The 23,846-nt window shown below is 34.9% G+C and overlaps 1 protein-coding gene across 4 annotated transcripts in view; it reads left to right on the top strand.

Annotated features, from left to right (window-relative positions):
- Nucleotides 1–23,846, top strand: part of JMJD1C (jumonji domain containing 1C) — a 320,851-nt gene that overhangs the window by 227,967 nt on the left and 69,038 nt on the right. For all 4 annotated transcript variants that reach the window (XM_032314095.1, XM_032314093.1, XM_032314092.1 and 1 more), the window contains one exon: nt 3,583–3,696. Coding sequence is in view for 3 of the 4 variants with exons in the window: in XM_032314093.1 (XP_032169984.1) it covers nt 3,583–3,696 (114 nt within the window). In the remaining variant the exon portion in view is untranslated. The remainder of the gene's footprint in view (nt 1–3,582; nt 3,697–23,846) is intronic.

The raw sequence follows: 23,846 nt of genomic DNA, 5'->3' as shown, positions 1-23,846 counted from the left end.
AGGGAAGTGGGGTATTTGATTTGTGAGGGATTTTTTGTGTGGTGTATTCCAGTGCCCACCCCCAACTTGTTTTCTAACAGTATCGTGTTTTTCAATAGACCTGCTTGGGTGGGAATTTGGACTTTGTTCTTTCAAGTCACTCCAGTCTTTTTTTTCCCCCCCCCCCATAGACTAAACCTTGACTTCTAAAATGTTGCTTAGTTTTCTGCTTCAGTATTATCCTTTAGTGAATTTTATATCAGATTTTTTTAGTTAATGAGCGTTTTTTTTTTTAACTTGGAAAAGGAATTGTTAAATGTTAAGTGGAGATTGTTAGAAACTCAGACTGCAGACATAAACTCCATGAATTTTCAGTTAAATGTTAAATGTGAGCTTTAACATGGTTTGTTTGAGCAGCTGAGTTATGTTTGAGAGCTGAAGCTGATTTATTTTAAAAATGTTTTTTTTGAGGAGGGCTCATCTGTTCTCCTCTTCCTCATGTGAATGGAATGTGGTGCAGCATGGAGCCCCAAACAGGATACAGTTGTTCTAAGCATTCTTCCTATAGCGTGGTGTAGGCCCTACTAGAAATGCAGGCTCTCAACTATTTATTTTGGCTTTAGACTATTTTTAAAGTATGGTCAGACAAAGGACCTTAAAGGAACTCTTAATCCATTAATAAAATTGAAAAAGTTTTTTTTTTAATTATGAATATTCGATTTTAAATTAGTAATTTTATTTGAATTTTCAAAGTCTTTTTTTCAGCATTGGAATAATAGTCTTTTTGTGATAAGGGCCATATTCTACATTGACTTTCATCAGATGGTAGCTCATTGCTTCCCCTTAGGCTGTGGAAGTTCCTCATAGAATGATATATCTTTAGAGACTTGAATTACTTAGTTATGCATGAGTTCTAGTTTCTTTACATTCCAGTACACCTAGACCCATAAAATATTTACTACAGATTCATCATAAAAGCTGTAGGATCTGTTCACATTTATTTAAATATTTATGTTTTTATTTTTAAAATGTGTTTGACTTGGATTCAGATACTAATAATTGTTATATCGTTGATTTGCCACTTTAAAAAGTCATTATGTGTTTTAACTACTTAGTTTCATATGTTGTTTGTCTTTAATTTTCCCATAAAATAGTAACAGTCACATTTTCAGGATTGTTTGTTTAATGCATATTGAAACATTTCTCTAACAAGTACTGTTAAAGTATTTATCAGCACTTTCTGGGAACATATTTGTAGCTTAAATGTAATTGCACATTTAAAAATTTGCGCGTTGTGGCCCTATTTACTATTTTAAGAAGGCTGATATACTCGACCTCCATTTGTACATGATTAAAAGTATTATTGTATCCGAAGTAGCCTTTTTTTAAACTAATTTTTTAACAATTCTCCCGATAGCTTTCAGTTAGTTATCTTAAAATGAGAAAATTTTTTTTATTTTAGCCGAGAAACTAAATTAACTCAATAAATTAAATTATGATTAGTTGACCTGTTAAAATTTACCCTTAGAATTCTGACCTACCTTAAAAAGCAGAGTTTCTCAGAGGGTTTCTTCACAAGAACGTTTTTCATATTATAAAATGACTGGGTCTCATAGGAAATGCAAACCACCTGTATTATTTGCGTAAGAAAGAGGCACTCATACAGAAGTTTACTTCTTTTTCAAATCCTACTTAATTTAATTGTACCTTTAGCCACTTAGATAATAGCTTTTGTGGACTTTTTTGTTAACCTTCACGAGTTGACCTGACATGGTACTGTTTGAAAATAAATAGAGCATTTGAATAAAGTTCAAGGAATAAATCAAATCTTCTTGAAAAGGTGCCAGTGTTTTCTAGTTTACTAAAAACTAAACAGATATATAATATGAAAAATATTACATATATCATGTTGATCACATACCGTTAGACCTTTTAAAGTCTAAATTAAAAATAAGTGATCTTGAAAACTTTAGGCACTTGTTAGGTAAAATAATAGGATTTTATAAAATAATTTTGGAATTTAGTCTTGGCAAATGGAAAATTCTAGTTGGCAGTAGTTGCAGGAGATACCTAAGTAATGGGGGAATGTCTGTTTTGAAAATGTAATTTCTCACCCAAATAAGAATACTCCTGATTATTATGTAGTATTTGAAAGGTTAGCCTTAGGACTAGGCAGAGAGGAACTTAACAATGGTTAGCTTTTCTAATCATAGATACCGAAGATAGTTGGGGATGTAAGAAGAGTTTTTTTCAGTCATATTAATTTAGGAAATAAGATATTATTTCTAAGTTCATGGTATGGTATAGAAATAAGGCATGTTTAAAATACTTATCTATTCTCATGTGTTTAAGCTTTTTCAAAAACAGTTGTAGACTCCTGGATGAATCGGAAGCTTTAAAAGGAATTTCTTAAATACAGAAATTAACTCCTTAAGAGCCACTCTGAACTAAAGATCTTGAGAAGTTTTTCCCCAGAGTGTGTATTAGTTGTGATTAGCAAGATGTTAAGATTTCTTTAAGACATAATATAAGAGAGGGGAAACACATTGCTTTGAATCTTCTCTGAGGATTTTTACTATCTGTGCCAAAAGCTTTAGTTTGTATCCGAATAATCACACAAGTTGGCTTGTAGCAAGAAAGATTTCTCCGTGTTATACAGGGAATTTATAAACTAAGTTGGTTGTTAATTCCATTTTCCAAACTTACATTCTTTTATTATCCTAAAGCCATTATGTTAAGTTTTTACAAAAGTACCAGAAGTGACACTTGATTTTATTCAAGTTGCTTCTGCTTCAGAAGTGTGACAGTAATTAAAAACTGCATACATTGTACCTTTGTTTTCTTCCTTCCTCTTCCTTTCTGCCTCCCTCACTCCCACCCCACCCCAAGATCTGGGTATATTCCTTTTGTAAGAGATGAGTCTTCTTTAAAATAATCAAATGGCCGTGGATCCCCACCTCCCAGCCCCCATTTTTGGTTTGTCTCTTCATTTGATTTTTAAAGTAGCAGAGATCTGGACTTGAGAGGTGGTTTTTTTGTAATACTTCTTACCTCCCTCTTTTCCTGTTCCCTTCCCCCATGCTGCTCTTACTGAAGCAGCTGGATTTTTATTTGTGCTTGGGGCAGGGGCAGGGGCGGGGGCGGGGGCGGGTAGTACATGGGGTGGAGTTAAAAGACCAGATGCATCCTGATCATTTAAAATCCTTGATGTGAATGAGCTAGCAGAAAAAAAATAACTGAACTATACCTGCTCTGTTTTTATAAAGATTAATACTTAGTAATTTTTAAAAAATGAGTTGGTAAATATGCTCTCCTACCCAGTTGACTTTTTCAGAAGCAATTTCTCATTTATTATCTTAGAAATTTTTATACACATGTATATGTGATTTTCTCTTTTTTAAAATAACTTCTAGATTACTTCTTTCCTTTTTAATATAAAATATTTTATTTTATGAATAAAAGCATTTAGATTATAATATGAAAGTATTGGTATTCTAAAGTCCTTATGATAATGACATTTGTACATTGTATTCAGATATACTCTTCATGTTTGAGTATAAAACCCAGAAAATAACCATTATGAATTTTTTTTTCTCTTACCAGACTTTCAAACCCCTGGTTGAAAAAAGTATACCTAGTTCAATCACTGCGGTAGAATTCCTTGTAGATAAACAACTGGATTTTTTAACTGAAGATAGTGCCTTTCAACCCTACCAGGTAAGAAATTTTAGGTTGCTTTTAAAAGTTAGCTAATCTTTAAACTTCACTGACATTCAGATATTCTTTTAAATATTCAGTTCAAGCTAATATGTAGGTGTTCAAGGAAGCCAGTTCATTGAATAAATTTTGATGATAGGGTAAATGGTTAATTTATCCAAGAATAGATTTATGTACTTAGAACTTTCTATGAACTTGGCAGCATTTTGTCACTGGGAATACACAAGTGATCAAAATTAAGTAACAGCCATTATAAATAATGTTCATCATTAGGAAATAACTGGTTAGATATTAGTATAAATTTATCTTTGTCTCCAGCTCTAAAGGTTAAGAATTGGGTCAATTAATATAATTAAATGAGATTAGTGTTTACTGTATGCATACAATAATGGTAATTCTTCTATTCAAGTGGGGAGTTTCCTTTAGATTGTCATTAATTGTTCATTTTCTAAATTTTAGTTCCCAGATGCAATTAAAGTACTAATACATTTACTTGGATAAACATTTTTACTAGGCTTTTAGATTCAAATCATGTGAAGAAACTCATCAAAAATAGTAGGCTAAAGGAGATTTTAGATTTCTAGTGAAGTGTTCTATCAGTTAATTTTTTAAGGTAGAAGTAAAAATGCACAGAAATTTGTTTTCTTTGTATATTTGGATTTCAGATTGAATTAAATGTCTTCCATACATTTTTTATTTTAAGTGTTTAAAATAATAGGTAACGACATTGAAAGAAAGGATGAGAAAATAGTTTGACTTTTTTTCTGTTTTAATGGAGCTGAAAGTCAGTACTCCTATTTCATTTCAGAATAGTTACTGTTTTCTGAAAATAAATGTAGAGGCATCATTTCCTAAAATGTAGAGGCATCGTTTCCATGGAAAGAACAAGAGCTTGACTTAATGAGCAATGATTTATTTTGTGTCGATTTACAATACTTAGGGAATTCGAGCAGTTATATGCCTCTTCTGTTAGATCTCCTAAAATGAGGTGATAGTTCCCTGAGTTAAATGTAATTTTGAAGTCTACATAGATGTGCTTTTGTCCTTTCACATTATTTTTCTCATTTCATTAAATGCCCTAGTTTTTGTACTGTTAGCTTTTGTTCTTTCTTTACAATATTTATAGCTAAAACTCCTAGCAAGTCCCAGTTTAATATTGGAGGTGTTAGAGCTTTTCCCTTGGGTTTTGTTTTGTTTTGTTTTTAATTGTGAATGCCATTTAGCTTACTATAGGCCTTCCTTATTATAATTTGTTTAATTTCTAACAGTCTTTTAGTGGGATTAGACTGGGTGAGTCTAGGTAAAATCAAAGGAACCTTTTAACCCTTAATGTTTTAATTTTGTGGTTGGTGATTAGCAGCACTCTGTAAGTTTCAGCTTGGATTTGATTTAGAGAAGTGAAATCATTATGTAGAAATTACTTTTAAAAATAAACTCTTTTGCCAGGTGGCCTAAAACTCCACAACATGTCTATTAAAATTATAATGATTGAAAGAATGTGCTGACATTTTATAGGGTTTTTGTTTTGTTTTGGTTTACATTTTAAGCTTTTGGATTCTGGTAGTTCTGTCATTTTATTTAAAAAATAAAGGCACAAGAATGAAAGTGTTAAACTTGATTTGTTGAATTGTATAATGTCTTTGTTAGTAAGCCATTTGTGTTGCTCAGTTAGTATGGGCAGGTTGATCTCTGGCTTGAAAAATATTCTGTCTTCTAAAGGTGAAGTGAGTCTCTTGGCATTTTAACCATTTGTCTTTAACAAATGTGAGTGCTCAGTTCTAGAAAATCAGAAGGAATTACACTAACAGCACTTGATTTAGGGATCCAGCATACCTTAATTTTAGAGTTTCTTAGGAGTTTTAAAAATAATTAGATGGTTTTACAACAGAGCTTTTTAATATGTATTTTAATATATTTAGTTTCTTATTAATCAAGTTAAAAATATATAAGGATATTTTCTCTAATATGTGAGTAATAGACACCTATTTTAACATTTTGAATAAAAATGTACTCCAGAGACCTAAGATGGCTCAGTCTAGTTTTTCAAATTTACTTATTTAAATGAGTTTGTGAAATACAGCTACATTCTTGATAAAGGAAACAGTTTTAGAGTTTATGTAATTAGAGTGGCTTTATCCCAGAATGCTTTTCTCTAACCACTTGTCCAAACAGTACATTAAATTCCTTGGCATCTTAAACATGGCAGCTGTTACTGGCATAGATTTTGTAAATAGTGTCTTGACATATCTCAACTTTAGGGTAACCCTATATAAGTCAAAGGGAGCTGGGGGAAAATTGAACACATTTTTTAAATGCTCCTGTTTTTCTCACTTTAAATTTCATGAGGCAATTTCTTCTGAATCTAGATGTTAATTATCCTTTGTAGACTTCTTAAGTGTGATGGGGGAAAACCTTCTTTAGAAATAGCCTTTGTGTATAGAGTGATGGGTACACATAACTTTTGTTTTAAAAATTCACACAAATTACTTTGCTATGATTTTAAGGAAATGTTCTTGTAGTGAGAATTCCCACCTACCATCTTTCTCCTTGGTTCTCAGCCGTTCTGTAGTAGTATACTCCCTTAAATTTCCTTAATAAAGTTGTGCAGCCCTATTTTTTAATATATCCAAATAGTATCATATTGTTAAGGTGATAGGAAACCATTGACTCAGGATTAATACAGATCATTTCACTTTTAGGTCACTAGTTTGAATCCTATACTTACCTCTGATTTCAGTGCATTGCATATCAAATACCATGTATTAAACTTGATCTGGTCACTTTTTTAGTTGGAAAATTGAGGTGCAATCTTCATTTTTACAGTTTTCAGTATTTTGGAAAGAAAGTTGAATGAGGAGAAAAACCAAACCGACATCTTACAGATAATATAATCGATGCATATTAATTAGGTCACTGAAGCAGCATGGTATTGTTAATTCTGTTTTTTCCTTCCTTATGCACACAAATGAGTTTCTGCTTCCTCCTTTTAGATTTCCTGATCATGCCTGGCTGCAGTTAACTTTCTTTGAAGTAGAGGGGGAAGGGAAAAGAGAGGAAGTAGGAGGGAACTCTGCAGATTATACTGTGTCTTTCAACTGGGAAGAAAGAGGAAAAAACCAAGTTATTGATTCTGAAAGATGGCTTTTATAGTTTGGAGTTTTCTTAATATCTATTATTTTTATGTTATTTCTTTTCTTTGGAGGATGATTACAGAAATTTTTAAAAATTGTTTCATTAAAACTTGAAATTTTGATCAAGTTAATATAAAAAACAGTTTGAGAATAGAAATATGAACATTGAACTTTTAGCATGATTTTGAAATCATCTTGTTCTGAGTTTTGGCTTCTGGCCATGCACACACCTGCAGTTTTCAGGTCGGTTGCTTCATAGAGGATATAGAAGAGATTATTTCTTACCTGAAAATTGTACATGACTCATATCAACAAATCTGGGTTGGTCTGGCTTGTTAGTCCAGTATTTTCTAGGGATCATAATTCTCTTTGTTTTTAAATGTATTAAGGGATAATATGAAGGGCACTAGTTTAAAAAACCATTAGAGATTTGAAGCAGAATGTGTTTGTTCAAAATTATGCCTTATGCTTATCTTATTATATATTAAAATTCATTGTAGTATTAATGTGTATTCAATACTATAAGGTAGAATCATCCTACATCCTTCATCCTGAAGGAATGATTCTTTTTTACATTCTGGGTCACAATAAAGTGATTGAAGTTTAGAGATAAGACTGTTATTTCTACAGTTTCTGTCATCATAGAATATAGACACTGAACTGCTTTACTAAACATTAGATATAGTACTCCTATGCTGTGAATTGCTGGCTGAAGGAAACGGGAACAGGTGGAGCAAACCTGAGTATTTTCTTAGTACCTGAACTAAAAGTTGCTTAAAGACTTGCACAGAGAAGAGTCTTAAAATATTCAGTGAATGATGTATCTGGACTTAATCAGATTTATATATCTATCATTTCTGTATTTCTCAGTGAGAAGGTTGTTTTCCCTGTTTCAGTCCTTTTTGACCCACAGATTTTACATCATTGATGATATAAATTTATTGGCTGTGATTTCAGAATATTTCTAAGGTAGTTGTTGCTTAACACATCTGGTTTACTAAAAGTAGCTCAAATGGTTGCCTACTATAAATTACCAGTAGTTTGGGAGTGAATGTAGCAGAGACCTGTATTTTTTCCTTCTTAATTTTTGTTATTGTCCTATGGACTTTGGAATTGCTTCACAACCTGGATGAGATAATGCACATGAGGTAAAATTCAGTCCCCTGTCAGCCAAGGTGAACAATTAACTACTAGCTTGGTTGTTACTAGACAGATGTTTTATTTTGTTGAATTAAATATTTGACATAAATGAGCCATTGACAAATTTTAAAAGTCTTGTTGGTAATCATTCATTTTACGAACAAATTTATTCTAAGCCAGGGTACTATGGTGGCACTACTAGTAGTTTATAGACGGAAGTAAAAAGAACTTCATAATAGTATTGCTTCAGTGGGTAGAGAAAAAACTTTATTTTTTAAACTTTTCTTTATTTTCACTTCAGTTGTGTGTAGATCTATCATTTTAAGACTTACATTTCTGTAGAGGAAATGTGATTTTGACTTGGTACAGGATTTATTAGTACAACTGTGTAAATGTTTCTGTCCCAGAATTCTTCTCAGATTTGTTCTCTTCCTGGTATCAAATTACTGTTTCCCATTAATTTAATTAACTAACAGAAAAAAAAATAAATTGACTTCCAGTAGAACCCAAAAAACTGTTGTTTTAAAGAAAGAAATTAGAGTTTTTAAAAAATATTAACTGAACGTTCTATTAAGAGATATCTTTTATAGAAATTTATAAGAAACACTGGAAGCATGCCTTTGAGGATATGGGCGTAGAACTCGCCAACACCGCCAACCCCCAAGAATGAGAGTTTTGCGATGTGGTTGAGAGAGGGAGAAACAGACCCAGAGTAGAAAGAGAGGTTAGAGCTCTTAATTTGTGTTCGACTAACTGTTTACTCACTTGATTCTTCCCCAGAAGGGAGTCTTTAAATGGAAATTTTATGCTTAGACTCTACTTCCCTTTGATTTAGGCTTAAATTTTTTTAATGTCTGACCTTGGAATCATCCCAACTGACTTCATTCATTTAACGTTATTTAAATGCTGTGGTTTCCCTATGCACAGCATCCTGCTAGGTGCTTAATGGTTTAAAAAATTAATATACTAAGTCTCAGTACTTATTTTTTCCCAAGTACTTTATAATTCAGAACAAGAACTTCTGTTTGAAAATAGACTTGATTTAAGGAGCCAAAAATACATAGTAAAGACTAGGAATACAAAGAAAGGAGAAATTAGTAGAGATTGAAATGGTTTCTCTGTTGAAGAAGGTAGAACTTGAATGGGATTCATTTAAATGGAGATGAAAGTGAAAGAGTAAGGTCAGACATTTGGCAGGAGGGACAGCATTATCAGTGAGGAACGGTGGAAGTATATTAGGAAACCGTAGAATATCAGCTAGAGAAGAGGGTTTGACTTTTAATAGTAGACATTATACTCATAAGTAAGTATTATGGAGTCAGATGAAAGAGGAAAAGGATTGCTAAGCACAATTATTAAGTGAATTTTTTAATTTGTAGGCCAAATGAATCATTGGAAGCTTTGAAGCAAGAAAATAAAATTTTCTACTCAAGAGTGGCATCTGATTATTATAATACAGGAGAAGCAGCTAATTGATTCGGTCTTCACTAGAGTCTTTTGTTCTAGAGAATCAGTATAGCATAATGGTTAAGAACTTGTGTTTTGAAGTCAATTCATGCAAACATGGTTTCAAATCCATGCTATTTGCCAGCTATGTGACATTGGGAAAGTCTCAAGCATTCTAAATAAATGGTTCTTTCATGTACAAGTAAAGCTGTTGTCTACCTCAGAGTTGTTAGGAAGCTTAAATGAAATACATTGAGCTATTAACTACATACAAACTGCTCAGTAGAAGGTACTTATCTAGACAGATTCTGAATTTCTCTTTTTGTAAATTGTATCTTAAACCTTTTTGGTAGATCTTTGAAACTCCTTTCTCTTCCTGTCATACATAACCACTGAATATTTGTCTTCCACCATCTGCACTTAACTTTTAACAATCTTTCTTATTTGTTGTCTCTGGAACTCGTACCATTTCTTTCTACAGCTAATTATAGATCAATTTTTTAGCTGTCTGTACAAGCCTTGGTCAGTGCTCCCTCCTCCCCCCAACCCCTTCAGGGAAGTTTATTTAGATAAAATTCAGTTGGTGACTTGTTAAATTATTTTAAGAAAATGGTATTAGAAAAGATGCAGAACCCTCTCATGTGATATTAACCTCCAAAAGACTCTCTTACCTTTTTTTCCACAGGGAAAGTCAAAGGTTCCATTTACTGCTGATAGTTACTTATATCTTTAAAAAGTGTAAGTGTTATTAAGCAAGTTACAGAATTGTTTTTCTTTATTTGGCTCTGGTGAAAAGCTGTGCGGATCTAGTACTATGTTTTGGAAGTTCTCTAAGCATGGAATAAGAGTTGGACTATATATATGCTTCTTAACACTAAAAATTCTGTGAACTTAAGGTGGAAAAACCACCATTCTGACCAACATTAACCTAAACAAGTTAAACCCTAATTATTTTAGTCTCAGAGATAAGAGACATTCCACCTAACTCTAGGTTTATCTCAAAAGGGAAAACTAATGAGTCAGGCAAATCAAAATTATACAGGTTTAGAGTAACAGAATTGTTTGTATTAGTAGTACTTACCAAGAGAGCTTTATTTTTCAGTTTCTGTTACTGAGTTATATTTTGACAGAAGTTGAGCACATTCTCAATTAGTCTCTTGAGTTTTTGTATGCATCTTCTTTTTCCATTTCATTTTGCATTCATATTAGCATTTGATTGAAATTTAGAGGTGCATTGTTGCCATAAAGTCAGTGAAATTGAGAACTGTGAGATTGTGGGATATACAGTCTGCCAAGAGTGTAAAAAAAATATAGGATCATAGCCATAGCTGTGAACTGACTGTTGGTGGATTATTGGCATGGTAGGATCAGCATCTGTGGGCAGGCATTGGCCTGGGGGTGGTCTAGAAGATGAGGCCAGAGCAGGAAACTGCTATTGTGTAGTACTTGGCTTTATTCCATTTCTAGTCAAAAGTGACAGCTTGCAGTAGTGGAGCCAAGCTGAAGCCTAGAAAGTAGGATGGACTACAAGAAAAGGGGAACCAGTAGTTAAAACAGTCATTGTACTTCCTTATTTAAGTAGGCTTTTTAAAAATTTAAAGTTAGTACATAATGTTTTAATGTACTAACTTTTTTTTAATGTCCCACCTACCTGATTTTTGTATCACTGTAATTTCAAAAATAGTTATAAAATATGCTTTTATTAACATCCTTCAAATCAGGTGTGTTGATTTACCCAAATGAATATCTCCTGATATTAAAAAGGGAGTTCTTCATTTGTAAAAATTGGTTGCAAAACTTGATGTGTTGAAAATGTATCCATGGAGTCCAGGAACATGTTATTTTGACTGAAATTTGGCCCAAGTGTGAGCTGTTCTGCAATATTCAGATTAAAAACATTTATAAGTCACAGTCTGCAGTAGTTCTCTCTTGGTCCCAAATCTGCTATGATCATATGCTGAAAAATCTGCCAGTCTCTTTGTAATTTTTTGTGACTGCTGTTATGAATTTAAAGTATGTGAAATTATGCTTGTAGACATCAGATTCAAAAGATGTAAGCCATCTTAGTTACCATTGAGAAAGATTGTCTAATTTCTGCCAGTCAAAATAGGTTGATATTATTCTTATTACCCAATTGCAAGTTCTTACTAAAGCATAGCCCTATTATTTTAAAATCTCAGGATTAAAATTTTTATTTCTTAGTGTGTTAATATTTCATATTTGTAAAACTTGACAATTTCCAAAATATTTCCATGTGCATTGTTTTAGTAACTCCTTATGGTATCCTTATGAGTAAGACATTGTATTATCTTAATTTTGTGTAATGTTTTCAGGGTATACATATTTAATTCACACAAGTCTTTGAGAAGTCTTAATTTCCAAATGCATAGGTAGCTAAATAGAAACCCACTTAAACTAGCTTAAGTAAAAAAGGTGTTGGGGGTAATACAAAGATACAGTAGGCAGTGTCAGGGATAGCTATAGCAGAAAGTACAGCTGAACCTTATTCGGAATAGAATTAGGAACTAGAAAGTCAGGAACGCAAGTCACATATTCCTTCTTCCCCTCTTCTTCAGTGTCCTTTCTGCAGACATGTTTCTTCTGCTTACTCATAGGTTTTGCTTCTCATAATAGTAGTTTCCATGTGACTTTTTTGTGTATCATTGTCAATTCACCAACCTGCCCCCCCACCCCCGTACAAGAACTTTTAGATCTAATATTTGTGTTTATTTGTAAAAGTAGAGCTAGAGAGTGTAGGAGAATGAAAGTCTGAAAGGGGAAGATGGGACGAAATACGAGGAAGGGAGAGACAATATATGACAGCAATTTTTATAGGCAAAGATGGTGAAGTTTAAGGAAGTTGTGACTTCGCATCGAGGTTCATACAGCTAGTGGAAGCTGGCATCATTCTTTATTTGATGCTTTATTTTCTCAGAGTTGACATCTTTCCTAAATATAAAATTAAATTTTTTTGTCATTTTATTGCCCACAATTTCCCAAGACTTTTCAAACACTGGCATCTAGCTATACTCCAAATCTGTGCATCATTTTCAGATCCAGTTTGTTCCATAGGCAGAGAATCCAAACGGATTAAGACATTTTGCACTCTCCTTATTTTCTCAGCTGCCTAATTTTCTTTGCTGTGCTACAAGTATCCTGAATCCTAGATTTATTCAAGGTTAAAAGTGAAAAGTAATGGAGTCCTTGGGGCACCTGGCTGGCTCAGTGAGTAGAGCATGTGACTCTCTAGGGTCATGAGTTCAAGGCCCATGTTAGTGTGGAGATTACCTTAAAAAATAAGTAAATAAATAAAAGTTTTACATGGAGTCCTTTTCAGAATCTTGCCAAAAGGATTCTCTCTAAAATCCAACTCTTTTAAGCTTCAGACTAAACGCAAAACAGCACTAGCCCTTAGTCAATAAAAAATAAGGATTGGGGGCCCGTTCATATATTTGAGGGCCTGCTGTGTTGTATTCAGCAATACAAATAATATGCCTTCATAGAATTTATAATCTAATGGGGGAAGCACACACACAGAAAAATGTGAAAGTAAATACAGGCAAAATGTGGTCAGTAGAAGACCCAGGGAGGTATACAGAATCTACCCTAGTTGTGGGAGAGGTAGAAAGGATGCCCCTGTTAGAATAGGTGACCCCTAAACTGTCTCAGGATGCATGTAATTTAGTTAAGTAACTAAGACAGCAAGGCTGGATAAGTATATGAAATCCAGTGAATAAGCAGAATTTGTGTTGAGTGGTCTGCTTGAATACCTAACCATGCCTTCTTTCCTGTGAAAGTGGATTGATGGTGATGAGGTTTGTTTTGTTTTGTTTTTTAAGATTTTATTTATTTGACAGAGAGAGCTCACAAGTAGGCAGAGAGGCGGGGCAGGGGGAGGGAAGCAGGCTCCCCACTGAGCAGAGAGCCCGATGTGGGGCTCTATCCCAGGACCCTGAGATCATGACCTGAGCTGAATGCAGAGGCTTTAACCCACTGAGCCACTCAGGTGCCCCGATGATGATGATGAGGTTTTTTAAACCATATTCCTTTGGGTTAGCCACCTGACTGACTTCAAACTCATTGTCTTCATAAAGTAGAATAATAATGTATATTTGTTTAAAAAGAAGCAAACATCACCATTTTAGCCACTTAAATATATACTTCATTGACATTAAGTGCATTCACAAAATTGTACAGCTATCGCCACTAGCAATTTTCAGAGCTTTTTTTATCACTCCAAACAAACTCTCCTCCTTAAACAGTACGTCCCCATTTCCCAGTAACCCCAGCCTCTGGTTCTTCTAGTGAGAAGCAGTCTCAGCGTCCTGGGACAGGGTCCTGCATGGGGTTCCTTGTTAAGAGGGGAGACTGCTTTCTTACTCTGCTTATACTCTCTCTCTCTCTCCCTGACAAATAAAATCTTAAGAAAAATATTTATGACACCATTTTACATGCAGACCAAACAAAATAGAACAGAGGTTACCAGAGGCTGGGGTTACTGAGGAGAGTTTGTTTGGAGGACCCTGAGCTGAAGACAGACAACCGACTGAGCTATCCAGGCATCCCAGTATCATAAAATACTTGTCTTTTTGTAATGTACTTATTCCACTTAATGTTCTTAATGTTCTCAATGTTGAAGCATGTGTCAGAATTTTATCCTTTCTGTGGCCATATAATTCATTGTATGTATATACCACATTCTTTTTTTTTTTTCATTCATCTGTTGATGGACATTTAGGTCATTTACACCTCTAGGGTATGGTGACTAATGCTGTTCTGAACATTGGTGTACTAATTACTGAGTCCTGCCTTCAATTCTTACGGGTATATACCTAAGGATGGAATCGATGAAGTATTTGGAATTTTATGCTCTACTTTTTGAAGAATAGCCAAACTGTTTTCCATAGTATCTGCACCATTTTATATTCCTACCAACAGTGGTTTCATATCTGTAAGAACACTTGTTATTTTCTGTTGTTTTAATAGCTATCCCAGTGGGTGTGAAGTTCTTTGCCCAATTTTCAAATTAGTTATTTGTTGTTGAATCCAGGGGTTCTTTCAGTCCTTTATCACATATAGATGTTTTCCAAATATTTTATCCCATTCTTTGAGTTGTTTTTTCTTTCACTAGTGTTTTTTGATGTACTAAGTTTTTAATTCTGATGGAAGTCCAATTTACCTATTTTTGTTGTTGTTGTTCTTTTGAATGCCTATCCTTTCCTTTTATATCCAAGAAATGTTTACCAACTCCAACATCATAAAAAATTTCCCCTGAGGGTGCCTGGGTGGCTCAGTTGGTTAAGTGTCTGCCTTCGGCTCAGGTCATGATCCCAGGGTCCTGGAATCGAGCCCCGAATCAGGCTCCCTGCTCAGTGGGGAGCCTGCTTCTCCTTTTCCCTCTGCCTGCTCCTCCCCCTGCTTGTGCTGTCAAATAAATAAATAAAATCTTTTTAAAAAATTTCCCCAGAGAATTTTATAATTTTAGTTCTTACATTAAGGTCTTTGACTCACTTTTTTTTTTTTTTTTAAAGAATTTATTTATTTACTTGACAGAGATCACAAGTAGGGAGAGAGGCAGGCAGAGAGAGTGGGGGGAAGCAGGCTCCCCGCCGAGCGGAGAGCCCGATGCGGGGCTCGATCCCAGGACCCTGAGATCATGACCTGAGCGAAAGCAGAGGCTTAACCCACTGAGCCACGCAGGCGCCCCCTTTGACTCACTTTTAATTAAACTTTTTATGGGACATAAGGTTAAGTCCAGCTTAATTCTTTTGCATGTGGATGTCCAAGTTGCCCAGCACCATTTGCTGAAAAGATTGTCCTTTTCCCATTGAATAATCTGGGCACCCTTGTCAAAACTCAGTTGACCGTTTATTCTAAAATTTTATTTTGGAGCTGTCTGTTCTATTTCCATAGTCTATATGCCTGTCCTTATGCTACTACCATACTGTTAATTACTTGGGGTACCACTTTTTTTTTTTTCCACTTTTCTTCAACTGTGTAATTTGTCCAAATGATTGTTAACCCTAAAGATAAATATTTAAAGTGTACTATTCTGCCTAACTGTTGAAATTTTCTGAAGCACCTGATCAGTCCTTTTGGGGTATAACTTCTGTCATGTAAATTATTAGACATTAGCCTTGTAGAGAAGGTATATTTTTAAGAGTCGAGGAAAAAAAAATCAGTGATTGATGAACTATATAAGATAAAGTTATTCATTCATTCCTGTGTGCCATTTTACTAGATATTAGGATTTATTTATTTTAGAGATTTTATTTTTATTTATTTGATAGAGCGAGATCACAAGTAGGGATAGAAGCAGGCAGAGGGGGGAGGGGAAGCAGGCCTCCCGCCGAGCAGAGAGCCTGATGTGGGACTCGATCTCAGGACCCTGAGATCATGACCTGAGCGAAGGCAGAGGCTTAACCCTCTGAGCTGCCCAGGCACCCCAGGTACTAGGAATTTAAAGACAGATAAAATACTTGGTTTTTGTTTGTTTGTTTGTTTGTTTTTTCAGGTCAGGGGGAGGGACATAATTACAGCAATATGCTGAAAGTTCTAAAATTGAGGGATGTTCATACTGTTCTGTGCTGTGGCCTCAAATGATGCAGTAACACCAGATATTTGCCTGTTTCTTTTTCTTAATTTTATTTTTTCCTCAGAAGACAATTATGGGAAAGAGATAAGGAAGGGTAATAGTACTAATAATATTTCTCAATAGGGTACTATAGTAGGATTTTCTAGCAAAAGAAAACCAAGTGTGTGTGTGTGTGCGCGTGCGCATGTGCGTGCACGCATTTGTGCACACATGCATGCTCCAAGCTTGTGTAGACAAAAAGGAGGTGGAGGGAGTAGTTTTAAGGAGTTGACTTGTTGTAGGAACTGGCAAATCTGAAATCCACAGGGCAGGCCAGCAATCTGGAAGTTCTGGCAAGAGTTGATTTTGAGTCTGAAGACAGTCTGGAGGTAGAATCCTTTCCTCTTTGTAGAACATCATTCTTTTTTCTTAAGGCCTTCAACTGATTGGATCAGGCCCAGATATATTATGGAGGGTGGTCTGCTTTACTCAAAGTCTGCTGATTGAAACATTAATCACATCTAAAAAGTACCTTCACAGCAACATCCAGACTGGTGTTTAACAGCTGGGCACCAGAGCCTAGCCAGGGTAACATAAAGAATTACCAGTATTGGGCATTATTGATATTTGATTCTTTGCTTGGTAGTTAATTGTAGGATGTTAGGCTTCTCTGGCTTTGGCACAGTTAAGTGTCTTTACTACCTCTTCTCAGTTGTTATGCTAATGGAAGAAAAACATCCTCACACATTTCCTTCCCTCCTCTTAGAGCTTTTGGGCTGTAGATTAAGATAGCTGGAAAATTTATAAAATGACCTAAATGTGAGAAAGTATCATTCCTTTCTGAATGTTACCATAGTTTTGCTGCTTCTTGAGTCTCTGGTGCTATTACTGGTTCCCTACCAATCCAGTTTCATTCCAGATCACTTTCTTACATCACTCACATTCTCCAAGACATAGTTATTTGATTATTAATCATAATGCATAATATTTTCCCATCAGACTTACAGTTGAATAGGTATACCTATATATCTTAAATATATGGGTGATGTAAAACAGTATGGATTAAAAGAATCCCATGTTTCTCTAGATATTCTTTGCCTGGGAGTCAGGTACTCTACATGGGAATAACTTGTTATTGTTCCCAATTAATAATCCTTCACCTCTCTGTCATTTCTAGAAATTGAAAATTCTGTAGAACAGAATAAAAAATCTGTATAGGTAAGGCTTCCTCATTTATGTATAGACTTCAGACCTAGAGCCTTTCAGACATTATCCAATATGCGGACTTCAAAACACAATACTTCAGAAGGATTTCTTTTTTTAAGATTTTATTTTTGGGGCACCTGGGTGGCTCAGTCAGTTAAGCGTGGACTCTTAATTTCTTTTCTTTTCTTTTCTTTTTTTAATTTTATTTATTTACTTGAGAGAGAGAGAGAGAATGCACAAGAGAGGGAACATCAGAGGGAGAAGCAGACTCCTCGCTGAGCAGGGAGCCCAATGTGGGACTTGATCCAGGGACCCCAGGATCCTGACCTGAGCCAAAGGCAGTTGCTTAACCAACTGAGCCACCCAGGTGCACTGGACTCTTAATTTCAGTTCAGGTCATGATCTCAGAGCCCTGAGATGGAGCCCCATGTCAGGCTCCACGCTTGGCACAGAGGCTGCTTGGTATTCTCCCTTGCCGCCGCCCCCCGCTTATGCTCTCCTCTTTCTTATATAAATAAGCTTTTTTTTTTAAAGATTCTTTTTTAGGGGTGTCTGGGCGGCTCAGTCATTAAGTGTCTGCCTTTGGCTCAGGTCATGATCTCGGGGTCCTGGGATTGAGCCCCGTATCAGTCTCCCTGTTCCATGGGAACCCTGCTTATCCCTCTCCCACTACCTCTGCTGTATTCCCTCTCTTGCTGTCTCTCTGTCAAATAAATAAAACCTTTAAAAAAAAAAAAAGGATTATTTGTTAAATAATCTCTGAACTCAGTGTGGGGCTTGAACTCCTAGCCTTGAGATCTTAAACTCAAGATCAAGAGGCACAGGCTCTACTGACTGAGTCAGTCAGGTGCCCCCAGAAGGATGATTTTTAAATTTTTTTTCTCCCATATCCATTTCTGTTTTCAAGGAATTAAGCTCCATCACATACTAAGGATTCCTTCCAGTGCTTAAAAAGCTCATTGTTGAGAATTTTTCTTAATGTTTATTGCACATACATTGTATCAGTCAAGCAAATTTGCCTTAGTTGGTATCTTCTGACTGGCATGTTGTTTGTGTTGTGGAGGATTATGAGACTCTGCTCTGGCCAAAAGTGTAGTTAATTAATGATGTTCACTACCAGCACTGTAAATGAGTGGGCAGAACAACTGGTTTGTTTTTATTGGTCTCGATCACTTCCAAGGTATCCCTTTCCCATTTTGTCTTGTTCCACAAATAGGTGTTAAGTACATATATTTGTACTAAATTTTTATTAATGCAGTTTGGATGATAGCACAACTTGGGTAACTGCCTTTTGCCCCCCAAACTCCATGAACTTTATAGTATCTGATTTTAGTGCCAATATTGTTATAATCAGAAATAGTTTACAAATGAATCAAATTTAAAAGTAAAGAAGAACCAAAATCAGCATTTAACAGTTAAATGAGTTACCATAGTTTTTGAAATTCTATTTTAAGATACATAATCATTTGCATACATTCACATATATAAAGTATATCTTATTACGGAATTTTGGCTCTTCCAAGGGGAGGAAAAAGTTTACATCTATTAAAGTATCAGACCTTGGTAGTAGCACAACAAGCCAATTTGGAGTCAGATCCTAACTCTGCTGCTTATTCGAACATTATGGCCTATAAAATTCAGGTGATAAAAAGAATCTTTAGGTAAGAGTTTAAAAATAAATAGGTCTGGTTGAATAAATCTTAGGTCATGACATATGTGCTTTCAGGAAGCCCATTAGAGGTAACTTTTTAAATCCCTAAGCAGACAAAATAGATCTCATTTTACCACTTTACCGAGGGGTTGCATATTTGATGAATTTCCTATATTCTAGTTTTCTCTCTTTCTTTTTTTTTTCCAGCCAAGATACTTCTTCTGTTTTATATTATTTCAGCCATTCTTAACCAGCACCTTAACTTCCATTATGCCCATTATGCATTTGTCTTTCTGTCACATCTGTGTTTTAATTTCTTATCCTGGATCACTCCTATTATTTATTTTTTCCATTTTTTAATACCCAAAGATTGTACTGCCCATCAGTGATCACATGTGGCTATTTAAGAAACAGTAAATTTAAAAGTTCGTCAGACTAGCCATATTTCAAGTACTCAAATAGCCATATGTGGAACAGTGCAAATATATAACATTTCCATTATTACAGAAAATTCTCTTGGAGAGCCTTGCCCAAATGCTTAAAAGCTTTTTAAGGCTAAAAAGCAGGAGAAAATTGCGCCTAGGTATTTTGGTGTCATTGTATTGTCTCTGATCTCAGCTGATCCTTTCATACCAGTTGGCAGCCTTTTCTGTGCTGGAGTTTTCATTTCCTGAAACAGTTATTTTAAATTATCACTGTTCTACTTGGCTTCCTCCTTTTCTCTGAGAAGAAGACCTTTCTCCTGCAACACAATGGAAATGGAGGTTACAAGCAGGAACCCCCTTAACTTCCTGTCCTTAAACCTGTTTTTGCACCTTTCCTTACCTCCTTTTCTTCTTTTCTCAGAGGTGTGTTCCTTTTTTCAGTTTCCTGATTCAGTTTTACAAAAATTATTGGGCACCTGCTATGTCCTAGGCACTATTTCTGACAGTTAAGGTACGACCGTGAACAAAACAAAACAAAAAAAATTCCTTGCCTTCATACAGCTTTCCTTGTAGTGAGAAGAGACAGCAAATAATTATTTTAGTGTATTGGAAGACTGTAGGTGCTATGGAGAAAAATAAAACCTGATAGGAAGTATTAGCTAGAACAGAAAAATAGGAAGACCCTAAAATGAAGGCATTCTTAGAATAGCAAGAAGATAACTATATAGAGATTAGTAGGAAATGAAATAAGAAAGGTAGTTAATGACTTTGTTTTTTGTTCTGGTTAAAGTGAAGTGGAAGCCTTTGGAGGTTTTTGAACAGAATTGTGATAAAACTTTTTTGCCCAGATAATTCAAAACATACAGATGTAGAATCATAAAATGAATTTCCATGTACCCGTCATCTGGCTTTAACAATTACCAGTTCATGGCCAACATTGTTTCCTCTCACTGCTCCTCATGTATTATTTAATTTTTTTTAACCTTTTTTTTTTTTTTAAGGTTTTATTTGTCAGAGAGAGAGCAAAAGTAGGGGGGAGTGACAGGCAGAGAAATAATAGGCTCCCCGCTGAGCAAGGAGCCCAGTATAGGACTTGGATCCCAGAATTCTGGGATCATGACCTGAGCTGAAGGCAGATGCTTAACCAAAGGAGCCACCCATGCATTCCTCCTTATGTATTATTTTGAAGCAAATTCTATATATTATATTATTTATCCATAAATATTTGTGTGTACATATGTAAATTAAAAAGTTTTCATATATATAGTGAATTCTAATTATTCATAATAATGTTCTAAAAACTTGTAAGTTCTCAGCAACATCAGGAATGATAGAATTAGAATATCATGTCATATATATGTATATCTGAATGGTGGTCCCAGTGGATGTCATTGAGCAGATAAAATCCATGTGTTCTGCCTGTTGTACTAAATTTCAGCACTCAGATCTTGTCATTCTTCCCAATCCTGTATCCTCATTACTGGTTAGACCATATCTACCATGTTTTGTCAGTCAAATAGACACCTGGGAATGTTTTAGGTTCCTCATTTGCCATTTTATATTGTCCTCCAAAAATTGCTGATTCTGTCTTGTTAGCATCACTATGTCCATCCTGTCCTCCTCATCTTAATTGTAAGGCTTTGATTCTAACGTCGCTAAACTATTACAGATCTTTCCAAATAGAGTCGTTAAATCTTCCCACTTACCTAATCTCTGTCCTCACTCAGTCCATACCAGTGTACTTAAACTTTTCCACTTATGTCATATTGTTTCATCTGTCTATGCCTGTACCTGCATTTCCCTCTGTTTTGAAAGTCCTTCTTTTCTGGGTGCTTGGGTAATTCACTCTGTTAAGTCTCTGACTTTTGATTTCAACTCAGGTTATGATATCAGGGTTGTGAGATTGAGCATGGAGCCTCCTTAAGATTCACTCTCCCTCTCCCTTTGCCCTTTGCCCCTTCCCCCTATTGCCCCCTCCCACCCCACCCCACCCCATCTCTGCTCTCACTCTTGCTCTCAGGGAAAATAAATAAATAAATAAATAAATTTATTTTTGAAAGTCTTCTTTTCTGATCTCCCATAACATGGCAGGTGTCCTTGAATTTTTAAAGTTACAACTCAAAATTTTGAAGTTCTAGATATTTGTGCTCTTCTCAAGTTCCAACTCTTGTGTAATACCTTTCCCCATACATCTAACTAGATTATCTTTCCCCGCAATCTTTGTCTCACCTCTCTACCCTATATAAAACTCTTTTTTAACCTGTATTGCTATGAATTGTGTGTTAATCCTTGTTCCGGCAGGCCATTAAGATCCTCAAGGGTTTAAACTCTTCCATGTATTGCCAGTCTGTAGAAATAGATATCTGGTGTTCAGAATCTTATCAAATGAAATATATTCCCTAATATATTTTACTCATAAGGGGCATGTTAGTCCCACACTAAGAAACTATTTCAAACATAATTGCATCAAGCTGTCTAAACTGGTTCCTTCTACTACAGCATATGAGAAGCCAAAAGGGGAATTTTTAAAAGTCTGGTGATGGTACATTGGGAACTTGATAGCACAAGAGGAGGATACAGAAGAAACTAAAAAGTAGTTACAACTCAAATTTTGTCTTTATGGGCTGGTTTGGTATAGAGGCAACAACATTTTATATCAGTTAATACTTAAAACGGAGTCAGAATAATCATTGATGATGATAACTATGAGTACTGATGAAAAGCATCAGTTGTATTCAGTTTGTTATTTAGTGAACAAACTATAGAAGTACTTTCATTCAGAATTAGTAGTGTTTTGATAAATTTTCTTATTTCTATCACTTTTTAAAACTTCCTTTTTTGTAGACAAACTATTGAATGTTTAACACACGTCATTCAGTGTATGTTGTCTTCCCTTTTCTAATTAGTTTTTCTAGATGAGCTAAACTTATCCTTTTAGGAATAGCATAACAATGATTGGAAATCATTCTGAAGTGTATTGTGCCATACTGTCTTCCTTAACAGTACTAGGTAAAAAAGATGTTCTTGTGTTAAGATACTTTCGAATTGTAGTTTTAACTCCTTCCTTTATCTGAATAACTTGACACATTTCTCATGTATTTGTATTTACTTTACTAGACCCTAATGAAGCAAACAGGTAGACTTAAATTTGGGTCAGATGATAAAAGGCTGAATCTTTCTTGGCAGATCCAAGTCTGTCAAGTTACAAGTTCTGTTGATTGTATCAGTTTGCCTGAATTTCTGAGAAGTACAGTATAGCAGTTGTTCAGGTTTATAGTTTTTTATCATTTCCATATCTGGAAATAGTAGAAATTGGAAACAGTGAAAGCCAGCTCCAAATAGTGTGTGGTGTGGTGTTAATCTTGAAATTATCTTTTGCAGTTTACATTTCTTAAATATTTTATTAAAGTGAATGTTTGCTCTGTATAATCAGTGTAGTCATTGGCACAATTGTATGTATACTCCAGGTTAGTATTAGTTTGTACCTAGGAATTATTTTTAATAGAATACTTATTTAAAAATATTATGCAAGCATACAATTTTATTTCCTGCTTAGGTTGAACTCCCTTTCTTCCCAGGAAGGAGGAATACAAAGTAGAGTGACACTGCCATAGGTGGAGTGCTCATTCAGGGCAAGGAAGTTGGCGGGCTGGTGATGGGGTGGGGTGGGGGTGTTATTTTTTTAAACATGGGCTGTTCTGAAAGAATATTTTCAGTTGCTACTTTGGAAAACATTAAACAGTTCCTAGGCCTTCCTGAGTTTGTTCAGTTGTAAGTTTGAGGAAGCTGCAGTTAGTAAATTGTGGTTGGCAGATGCTGTAAGCAGGTGACTCAGTAGGTTGAACTCATGATGACTCAACTGCATAAAAATCATGCTGATGAATAGCATGCAAAAAAAAATTGCCTTCCAAACTTTTGAACTGCCATAAAAAGTTCAAGACTATTATTAAAGTTATCACAAAGAATATTAACATGTGGTTTTAGGAGGAAACACATTTTCCTTCAAGAGGTCTTTAGAATTTTACTTAATTGTTCTGATTTTTGTCCTGTAGTAATTCTAAAAGGACCTTACACCAATGACATTTACCAATTTGTAGTTAAAAATGCAGAAATATTGCAGGTCTGACTAAAATTTATGCAAGAGAGTACTTCTTTGAAAGGTCAGTTTCAGCTGGAAGATTAGCAGAGAAACCCAAATGATGCTGTTGTTGTTGTTTAATTTCATTTTTGGGTAATCTCTACATCCAGTGTGAGGCTAGATGAACTCCTAACCCTGAGATCTAGAATTGTATGTTGCACCAACCGAACCAACCAGGCACCCATTTTAATTAATATAATAAAAATAATTTAGTTAGCTTTTTTATTTAACATTGATATAATTGAACAAATAAAGCAAGATAAGTGGTCATTTTCTTATGTTTCGATGTAATAGGACATTTATATTAATATAGTATACCCCATTCTAAAATGCTTTTGGGTGATTTAATCTGATAAATCATATTCTGTTTATGATATCCATTCCAAATCTTAGAAAACGTATTCCTGTGAACTGATAATAATTTGGCAAACAATTTTCT

The sequence above is a fragment of the Mustela erminea genome, chromosome 14 (genome assembly GCF_009829155.1).
Source record: "Mustela erminea isolate mMusErm1 chromosome 14, mMusErm1.Pri, whole genome shotgun sequence".
Lineage (NCBI taxonomy): Eukaryota > Metazoa > Chordata > Mammalia > Carnivora > Mustelidae > Mustela > Mustela erminea.
This window is presented reverse-complemented; position numbering and strand designations above follow the sequence as displayed.